The sequence below is a fragment of the Triturus cristatus genome, chromosome 3_2 (assembly GCF_964204655.1).
Source record: "Triturus cristatus chromosome 3_2, aTriCri1.1, whole genome shotgun sequence".
NCBI classification, from domain to species: domain Eukaryota; kingdom Metazoa; phylum Chordata; class Amphibia; order Caudata; family Salamandridae; genus Triturus; species Triturus cristatus.
Window position 1 is genome coordinate 699,035,161 of NC_140584.1, and position 11,251 is coordinate 699,046,411.

Sequence of the window (11,251 nt, forward strand, 5' to 3'; positions counted from 1 at the left end):
TGGCAACAGAAGATCCCATGACTCTTGCAACCGAGTCAGCTGTATCCAAGCCACTTTGGATTACCTGACGTGCCGCCGCTTGAGTATCCGAAAGGACCTCATTTGAACTTAACCTATCCTCTTCTGACCGCTTCGGGGCTAGCTGCTTTGCTGAGTCCATAAGTGCATGGATATGCCAGCCCAAAAGACAGGTGGCATTCGTCGACTTAAGGGCCATGCTGGCAGAAACGAAGACCTTCTTGGCTGACTGATCCAATTTCTTCGCCTCCCTGTCACTCGGGACTTGGGGGGGGGGGGGGGGGGGGGGGGAAGAACCTGATGATTTTTTGGAACAGGCAGCCTGAACCACCAGACTTTCCGGAGATGGGTGAGATGTCAAAATGTCTGGGTCCCCCGGAGCTGACCTATACCTCCTGGCAATAACTTTAGAGACTGCCGGAGCAGAAAAGGGCTTACGCCACACCTCCATTACTGGCTCTATAAAGGCGTCATTAAAAGGAAGTAAAGGCTCCGAAACAGCAGAAGGAGAGTGCAGATCTTCTGTAAGGATGTTAGGTTTGAACTCTGCAGAAGGCAATTGTAGATCTAAAAGGTTCGAGGCATGAGGGCTGCTGAATTCATATCTGTGCATAGATCGCCGCCTAGTGTTGGGTCCGGATGATTGCACATTGTTGTCCTGGGAGAGTCTTTGAAGTATCCCGAGATAGGTGGCTCCTCCTTAGATCTCGTCGGAATCGTTTGCGTTCGGTATCGATAGATTATACTTGTTTTCGAACTTATTCACCTTTATCGGATAGAGTTCGGTCCGAACATCGATCGACGCTCGAAGATGGAATCGAGGACTCCCTTCAAGAGATGTCCTCTATGCCACGCAAAATATCCACACGTCGATGTCCATCCGGTGTGTAACAAATGTTTATCACCGGATCATGATGAGACCAAATGTATGGCCTGCGCCCGGTTCCGGTCAAAGAAAACCCTTCGGAATCGACGAGCGGCTCGATTGGAGGCCAGGACATTGGCGCCTAACCCGGTTAACATATTCAGTACCGAGGATGAAGAAGCCGAGAGCGTCAAAGAGGTAGAACAATTCGAAGACGTTGAAGAGCAGGATGTTCAAGAACAATCGGACCCTGCTTCAGAGCAGAACTCCGAATATGACGACGAAGATGAGGAAATCTTCCAGGAAGAAGACGTCGTCGACGAGGTAAGAGACAACGATGAGGCCCTTGGGGCCGAGGAAGATAGCTCAGGCGAGGAGCTAGGCCAATCCGTCGATGCGGAGGCCCAGGGAGATAGTCTTGATAAGGCTCAGGTCGAGGGATCGCCTGCGGGCCTTACCCAACAACGGTCCGATCGTTCTACAGCCCCGCCTGAAGGCCCGGCTTCGAACATTTCAAAAGAGCCAGAAATATCAAAAAAGACTGGAATCGATTCTGTGAAATCGAAACCAAAACCTGTACCGGTCAAATCAAAACCGAAAGTGCAACTGATCTCATTCAGGTCGGATCGAAGGCATCGAAACCTTCCAATCCGTCGACACAAAAGAAAGACATCGGAGCCGAAAAACCAAGAAAGGACTTCGGGACCGAGAAAACGCAGAGGCCTATAGCACCGAAGGTTGGGGCACCAAAGACCAAGGTCAAGGTGGTCGATCCGACTACCTCAACACCGGGGAGTGCTGATCAGATCGAAGCCCCGAAGACAGGAAAGAGACCGCGTCGAGGCCTGTCTCCAAAGAGCCTGTCGGATCGAAAGCACCGTCGACATTCACGTTAAAACTGGTATCGGAGTCCCTAAAGCGCATCAGGGAACGGGAAAATCTCGAAACGAAAACGGGTCCCGAACCAAAGAAGGTCGCCAAGGCTCACTCGGCGCCGACACCGATCAAGTTTGGATTGCCACCACCGGGGACACCTAAAATATTCGAACTTAGGAAGAGTATCGAACAACCAGGAACAGTGTCGACAGAAAGAACAGATGTCGAAGACTCACAGGACCAGTTTATCGACGTAGACACTGGTAGACTATTGTTCCGCAAGCGGAAAATTATCCCAGAAAAGACTTTGGAATCATACAAAATTCCACTGAAAAATAAAATGGCGTCAGGTTCCACACCAGTGCTTCGGGAACCTTGCCAAACATATCACCAGGAACCACAATCCTTTTCTCCCGCACACTCGGAGGCGGATGCAGGAGAGGGCTATAATGAGGATAACACTTATCCTGTAGATATTGACCCTGATGAACAACAGCAAGACCAGGATCAAACATGGGGAGACTCTAATGACCCAGGAGACCCACAACATGCTCCTGACACTCATATTTATAATATAAAAACATCTCCCACTGAAGATACTGCTGCTTTTAACGCCCTCATTGAAAGAGCGGCTGCCAATCACTGAGTGGAACTTCATTCTGACTCTGTGGAAGAGGATTTCTTGGTGGACACGTTCTCAACATCAGAAAGAACAGTCAAGACTCTACCAATGCTAAAAGGGGTTATTAAACATGCTAAGGACATCTTTAAGGAGACAACCAGAGCACAGGTATTAAACCCGAGAATAGAAACAAAAATACAAACCAGCCCCAGGAGACCCAATGTACATTAAGGGTCAATTGCCGTTGGACTCTATGGTAGTTTCTAATGCTCGCAAAGGAGCTAACTCGCAAACTACCGGTGATGCTCCTTCTCCGGACAAAGAGTCCAAAGTGCTAGAAACATCTGGAAAAAGGGTAGCAGTACAAGCAGCAAACATCTGGCGCATTGCCAACACTCAGGCACTCCTGGCCAGATACGACAGGTCACACTACGATACCCTAGAAACACTGATAGAACACCTACCAGATGACTACAAAGATGGAGCGGAGCTCCTCATCAGAGAGGGAAAACTCATTACAAATGCGTCCATCAAATGCGCACTAGATGCAGCTGACACTGCAGCAAGGGCAATCAACACTAGTGTGATGTTGAGGAGGCACGCCTGGTTGAGAATATCGGGTTTCAAACCTGAAATTCAAACTAATATCCTGAATCAACCAGTCAACCCAGACTTTTTATTTGGCCCCGAGGTTGACACTACACTAGAAAAGATAAAAAGGACACTGAAACTGCAAAATCTATGGGGGCTCTATAGTCGCAGCAGTTTCGGAGTGGCTCCTTTCGTCGCCCCGGGAATAGAGAAGCAGCTAGAGGTCAGGGGTCCCAGCAGCAGTACAATAAAGGAGGTACCCAGGGTACCTATAATAAGACCAATAGGGGTGGATATCGTGGATCCAGCACCAAAGGCAGAGGACGAGGAAACAACAACACCAGGTCCTCCGCCAATAACAAACAGTGACGTCTTGTCACTGCCCCCCGACCACATAACACCAGTCGGGGGGAGACTCCAACAGTTCCTGCCAGTCTGGAGATCCATCACCACAGACAGGTGGGTCAGAGAAATTGTCCAGTACGGTTATTGTCTGGAATTAACATCCAATCCACCCAACATACCACCAAGACACCGTCCTATGTCCGCAGAGCATTTAACATTATTGCAGCAGGAAGTACTAAGTATGCTGCAGAAAGGAGCCATAGAGCTCGTGCCTGTAGAACAACGTGGGTCAGGGGTGTACTCTCTGTACTTCTTAATCCCAAAAAAGGACGGGTCTCTAAGACCTATACTGGACCTACGACCTCTCAACCAATACATTCTGTCAGAGCATTTTCATATGCTCACCCTCCAGCAGGTTCTGCCATTACTCAATCAGGGAGACTTCCTAGCAACACTAGATTTAAAGGATGCGTATTTCCACATACCCATACACCCATCACACAGAAAATATCTCAGGTTCACTATTCAGGATCAACATTATCAGTTCAAAGTCCTCCCTTTCGGAGTAACAACAGCGCCCAGGGTCTTTACCAAGTGCCTGGCGACAGTGGCTGCACACTTAAGGAGACAGCACATTCACATCTTCCCTTACCTGGACGACTGGCTTATTCAGGCAAAGTCAGCCCAGCAGTGTGCCAGCCACATATCCCACACCATCCACCTTCTTCACAGTCTGGGATTCTCACTAAATTATCCAAAGTCACATCTTCAACCCGCCCACGTACGGCAGTACCTGGTCGCGACCATAGACTCTAGCAGCCACAGCTCAGACAAATTTAGTGAGGATCAACAGCATGCAACTGCTGATAAAGAAGTTCAGACCTCAACACTCCCTCCCAGCGCGAGTGTTCATGCAGTTGATAGGCATGATGGCCTCCTGCATCTTCATAGTCCCGCACGCGAGATTCCATATGCGCCCGCTTCAGGAGTGCTTAGCACGTCAGTGGAATCAAGCTCAAGGACAGTTAAAAGACCTAGTGTTGGTGAGCGGTCGGGCATACAACTCTCTGCATTGGTGGAATCCACAAAACCTCTGCAAGGGCTGACCGTTCCAAGAGCCTGTTCCACAAATCATACTGACGGCGGACGCGTCTCTCCAGGGATGGGGAGCTCATGTACTCAATTACACAGTGCAGGGACTATGGACGACACAGCAAAAGAAGATGCACATCAACCTTCTGGAACTGATGGCAATCTTCCTGGCAATGAAGGCATTCAAAGTACACTTCTGCAACAAAGTCGTGTTGATCCGGACGGACAACATGACTGCCATGTACTACATACAGAAGCAGGGAGGAACACACTCTCCACAGTTGTCTCATCTGGCTCAGAGCATGTGGAAGTGGGCCATTCAGAGAAACATCTTCCTCATGGCGGAACACCTCCCGGGCAAAAACAACCAGATGGCGGATCTGCTCAGCAGACACAGCCACCAAATGCACGAGTGGGAGCTACATCCATCAGTACTCCAACCGTACTTCCAGCAGTGGGGTCATCCAGAGATGGACCTATTCGCCACAAGGGAAAACGCAAAATGCCAAAGCTTTGCCGCCAGGTTCCCCCATCCACAGTCGCAGGGCAATGCGATATGGATGAACTGGTCAGGCAGATTTCCGTACGCTGTTCCCCCAGCGCCATTAATACCGCTAGTGGCACGCAAACTAAGGCAACACTCCATGACACTCATCCTGGTTGCTCCAACGTGGGCACGCCAGCCATGGTACACCATGTTTCTAGAACTTTCCGTGGTGCCGCATCAAAGACTGCGGCTAACACCCAGACTTTTAACGCAGAACCATGGCGAAATTAAGCACCCAGATCCACAACAGCTGAACCTGGCGATATGGCTCCTGAAGTCTTAGAGTTTGGCTACCTGAACCTGCCTCCAGAATGTATGAATATCATCAAGGAGGCCAGGAGACCCACGACCAGAGCTTGCTATGCGGCTAAATGGAAAAGATTTGTCATTTACCGTAAAAACAATGACATTAATCCGCTGAATGCATCCATTCAGAACATCATTTGTTACCTGTTACACTTATACCGGTGCAATCTAGCATACAGCTCCATACGTATACCTCTAACCGCAATAGCAGCCTATCTTCAGAACAGGCAGCACCTCTCTTTATTCAGAGTGCCTGCCATCAAAGCCTTCTTAGAGGGACTGAAAAGAGTGATTCCTCCAAGACACCCACCGGCACCAGTGTGGAACCTCAATGTGGTCCTCACCAGATTGATGGGTCCACCTTTTGAACCTCTACATTCATGTGAGATTCAATTCCTCACCTGGAAAGTAGCTTTCTTAGTGGCAATCACTTCATTAAGAAGAGTTAGTGAACTCCAGGCACTAACCATTCAAGAGCCATTCATACAGGTTCACGCAAACAGAGTCGTACTACGTACCAACCCCACATTCATGCCTAAAGTGATATCGCAGTTCCACATGAATCAGACTATTGAACTGCCTGTTCTTTCCAAATCCAGAAAATGTCGCAGAGAGAATGCTCCATACACTAGATGTAAAGAGGGCCCTCATGTACTATATAGACAGAACAAAGGATTTTAGGAAAACAAAACAACTGTTCGTTGCCTTTTCTCCACAACACAAGGGCAACGCAATTTCCAAAGCAGGGATAGCCAGATGGATAGCCAGATGGATCGTTACATGTATTCAAATTTGCTATAAAAAAGCTAAACGCACATTAACGATTCCTCCAAGAGCCCACTCAACACGAAAGTTAGAGGCGTCCATAGCTTTCCTAGGGAACATTCCTTTAGAAGAAATATGTAGAGCAGCCAAATGGTCCACTATACATACATTTACCAAACACTACTGTGTAGATGTACACTCGAAACAGCAGGCAGCTGTAGGACAGGCTGTTCTCAAGACCCTTTTTCAGACTGCTGCAGCTGGCACGGGCAGCCGCCGCTAATGGAGGGACTGCTATATAATCTATGCACAGATATGAATTCAGCAGCCCACATGCCTCGAACCGAATATGCTACTTACCAGTATGCATCTGTTCTTGGCATGTAGGGCTGCTGACATTCATATCGCCCACCCTCCTCTCCGGCGCCTGTGGCGGCTGCAGCACTCAGAATTACTGTATAGCATGGTCATCACTTACTGTATCTACTCCATCACTGCCACAATGGCGAAAAACAATCTGAGGATGGAGAGGATGCCCATGCGCACTGTGGTCCAGGGGAGGAGCCACCTATCTCGTGATACTTCAAAGACTCTCCCAGGACAACAATGTGCAATCATCCGGACCCAACACTAGGCGGCGATCTATGCACAGATATGAATGTCAGCAGCCCTACATGCCAAGAACAGATGCATACTGGTAAGTAGCATATTCGTTCAGCTGCCTTCTTTATAACAGCATGGTATGGTGCCACATCCTTTGAAGGAACATCAGAAGGAGGAGTAATATCCAATTCCGGTGATAAGTCCAGACCACTAGCCTCCTTCAACTCATCAAACACATCGTCCGATTCCTTGAGTACCCCTTCCTCTACTTCCTCCATCAGGTACCTTTGTTCATCCAGCACCCTTTGGGCCTCCCTCCTAGACCTGATCCTCACAACCGGAGTCGGCGGCGCCGTGACCGAATCTGACGGCGCCGGAGCCGAGTGTGGATCCGATGGACCAGCCGGCGTCGAATGAGGTCGAGTCGGCGCCGGTGAAGAAGGGAGCTGCATCGATGTCCTCGGCGCCGGTAGATGCCAAGACAGCGTCACCGGAAAAAATGGCATGAGGGGAGCCTGAGGATAGGCTTGGGGAACTCCCAAACTGAAGGCCATAGGACCCGAAGGTGCACCAGAGGGGTACATGGCTCTGGAGAAGACTCCGTACATAGCATTAAGATAATGCGTAGGGTCCTGACCTGGTCCTGGAAACGCAGGATATTGTTCAGGCATCACCGGACTCAGGCCGACCGGCGCCGACGGTGGAATCAGTGGAGCCGAAGGCTCAGCCGGAGAAGGAGGCTCCTCGCACGGGACCGGAGACGAAGCCGGGAATGGAGTCGGAGATGGAGCCGGGCCGGAGAATGCTCCGGTGAAGCCACAGGTGACGACAGGCCAATAGGAGAATCTGGAACAGGCGAAGGAGATACTAAGTCCTTACGGCGTCGGGAGGACGATGTCGATCTCGGAGCCGCGTCCCTATCCGAGTGACGTCGAGAAGAATGCCTCCTCTTTTTTATTGTGCTTCCTGGATTTAGAAGCATACGCCGACCTCCACCTCGATCTTGACCTAGACCTCGATTTTCTCCGGCCTCTTTTTTCTTTCTTCATCTTAGCAATGAAGAGCTTTGCTTCCTTCTCCTTAACAGCCTTGGAGCTCATCTTGCGGCAGCAAGAACATCTTTCCAGATCATGGTCCGATGACTGGCACCACACGCAGTCGTCATGCGGATCCGTAATCGACATGCGTTTCCCACATTCTCGACAAGGTTTAAATCCAGACTTCTTTGTCGACATTTCAGCTGAAGAGATCCAAGAGAAACCAGCAGAAAACAAAGTAACAAGTATAGTGTTGTAGTGGTGGAGAGGTGTGGCTCACTGGTTAGAGGCGGCAGACCCGTAAGCAGAGGACGGCCCGGGACCAGGGTTGGATTCCCGACGCGGCAGGGTCGTGGACCAGGGTCAGCGGGCTCGATAATTCTCGCCTCGGTGCCTACTCCAGTCAGGGACCACACTCAGCAACTCTGGGCATTAGCTTGCCTCATCTTCACAACGGCCCCCCCAGACCGCCGGGGATGCTTGGTCGCACCTTAGAGATACCCATTAGGGACCATCTCTCAGGGTGAGCCAGGACGGGTTCCCCAGCGGTCGAAGCGCGGAGATACTCCTCCGGGAGTCGATTCTAGCGCTATATAAACCCACAATTAAATTAAATTAAATAGCTACAGAGAGAGATTCCCGAAATCCGTTGGCGTTGACGGTGCGGAAAAAAGGGAACTGACGTCATCACGCCGACGAGGTCTTCTTATGGAGCCGGTGATGTCAGCGGAGTCACGAGCGGAGCTGTGTCTCTGTTATGTCGTCTTCGACCTCATCGGCGTGGACTGCTACAAAAGTTTCCGAATGTTGCTGGCGCAGGGGATATTCACAAGGTGAGGAATCCACTGGCAGATGTATCCATCAGAACCGGTGTTGCAGATAAGTAACTTTTTTCCCCAATATGTGTTCGCTCTACAGCAGTTTCAGTTAATGAAATCAATGAATTTACAAAACTTGTAATCACCCTTAAATTAGTGTTGCTTTTCTTACAGGGACAGAGCGACTGCAGAGGCCTGTCTTTCGCACTCTTGGCTCCGACAAGGGGAATTAACATATCCCAGTTATATGAGTTATGAAAGAACTTCGCAATCTGATGAACAAACGCAAAAGGCTGAAGAAGGCAAAATCAGATACTGCTGCAATGAAGTCTTCACTGACATCCAAGACAAAGAGAATATTCCAGATGACAGCAGCATTGCCTCCAAGCGATTTCGGTTTGATTATTTATGCCAGCATGCACAATGCTTTTGACATTCAGACTTAAAAAAATATATATACCTCTGTACAGGTACTTAAGAGATCCAAGAGTTCCAGTTCATTCCAAAGGTTCACATTCAAGAAATCACGGTTTATTCAATCATAGGTTTAAACTGGAAATGCACTTTGATATAAGAAAATTATATTTTTATGGTATGAAACTATTTGCACTTTTAAACTATTTTTGAAGGGAAATGGAAAGAATATCAAACTTTAGCAGTTATTTTAATAGATTAAAAAAAGAACTTTGAAAAGTCTGTATATTTAAGTTTTTTATATACCTGTTAATAAATGAAGCTTTGCCAAAAAAAAAAGGTCGACTGTAGCGAAGACTAAAAGCTAATTTGGTTCAGATTTGAAAATCTTTTCATGCACACAAATAATACTGTGTAAGTATTAAATTGAAGACTGGTTTGTTAAACCTAATAATGCACTTACCACTATTGTTAATCTAAGTAAAGTTCCTTGTTGTGTTTTAAGGTTCAGTGTTGTGCTTGTGTAGAATTCATGAAAGATAATTTACTGTCTTACCGGCATATGTTCAGTTCCTTGGAAAGCAAACCATTGAAAGTGAAGAACACAATGTTTTCAGGGCAAGAATACCCCTAATCCTCCTAAAGCTGTAGGGTAGGCAATAAAATAGGACTAGAGGTACAAATGTCTGAGTGGAACTGCAATAAGCGGACAATGTGCAGAGATTTGTGAGGTTTGAGGGGTGCGAGATAAAATCGGCTATGGCAGGATATAAAGAACTATCCAATATATTTTGCCTTCATCCTTAGCCTCTCTTCCTCCAACATATAAAAGCATAGTTCTTGTGTAAAACATCTTCAATTAACACGCTGATTCCTTAAATGGTTGTTTTGCATTTGATATATTGATGTAGATAAAGACATACTTTGAAAAAACATATTGTAGTTTGGAATATAGCTAAACAGAAAGAAAATATAAATAACCAATGTAAAAGGTTGGAGGTTCCTATTTACAATTTGAATGTTGTACAACTTCTTCTTGAATCGTGCAATACTAAACATGATGCTGGCACCACGGGGTTGTCTCATGTAAGTCTGTTGTACTCGGTGTATTTTAAATTTGCTTAACGTCTTGCTATTACGGAGAGTATTGTAAAGTATCAGCTACACAGATTTTGCGTAATGCAGTTTGTGGCAATTGTTTCTCAACTCCTCCCCATTAAAGGTGCTATGTTTGTATAGCACACAGTGCACAACTCAGTTATTTCTAGGCGCTTCAGAGAGTTACCAGCCATGTTGATGTGATTGAGGTTACATTGATTAGCACTGGCCCAGGAGCACTGAAGGAAAACTAGTCATGAATACGGCAAGATCAAGAATGGTGTATGGAGTGAATCTAATATTCTCCTAGTAGCAGCAATTCAAATGTTACAGATATAGCAGTCATCCGCATTTATGTAGGACCAATGGGATCCTGGCAGGATTAGAGATGTTTGGCAGAGGGAAAGTGTTGGAGGAAATATCCTGGTTTTTCATAATTGTAGAGTACTTACAATATCTGCTGTGATGTTATTTATGTATTTGTGGCAGTCTTGGAGACCAGAGCTATTGCTGGGGTTCAAGCACCTTACATTTTCTAGATGCTATTCATTTGCAATGTTTTAAAAAAAAAAAAAAAAATGTAAAAACATTTTATTATACAACCAACAAGATCTGCAATTACATTTCTTTTGGAGGAGATTATACTTTCAGTCGCACCAATCAACATCGTACATAATGATACATTAGTTCTACAGTTACAAATATTATACCTCATCATCCGAGTCTCGATCTGCAACAGGAGGGGTACATATATGACCTCTAGGTATTCCACTTGCCCCACACTCCCCCATTTTTTTGGGCACCCTCTGTGACTATATGTAGCCTTCTCAGCCACCATAACCATGTCCATATCTCTGCACCACTCTATCAGGGTTGAAGTTTGCGCCGCCCCAATTTCTGGACTATATTCCGCTTAGCAATCATTATCCCCGTTGTTGCCCACTGTTGATCTGGTTGAGGTCCGTTGGCGCCCATATGCTCAATAGGCAACACCTGGGATCAAACAGGACTGGGTTCTCGCTGACCTCTGTGATAATATCTATCACTGCCGTCCAGTATAGTGTGATCAGTGGACACTCTCACAAAGTATGATAAAATGTGCCTAATTCATCTCATTGGTGCAGACAGTGCGGGTCTATGGCTCTGCCTATCTTATGTATTGTCACCCGTGTGTAAAAGGTCCTATGTAGTATTTTTAGCTGTACCAAACGCAGAATGGAGGAGACCGCTACCACTCTGGGCGATGCAATCGCA

General features: G+C 47.1%; 1 protein-coding gene across 1 annotated transcript in view; it reads left to right on the forward strand.

The window, feature by feature from the left end:
* The window catches only part of STK17B (serine/threonine kinase 17b), a 132,013-nt gene extending 121,873 nt beyond the window's left edge, over nt 1–10,140 (forward strand). The window contains exon 8 of the mRNA XM_085648763.1: nt 8,660–10,140. Within this exon, the coding sequence (XP_085504889.1) occupies nt 8,660–8,918 (259 nt within the window). The 3' untranslated portion in view covers nt 8,919–10,140. The remainder of the gene's footprint in view (nt 1–8,659) is intronic.
* The last annotated feature ends 1,111 nt before the right edge of the window (nt 10,141–11,251 follow it).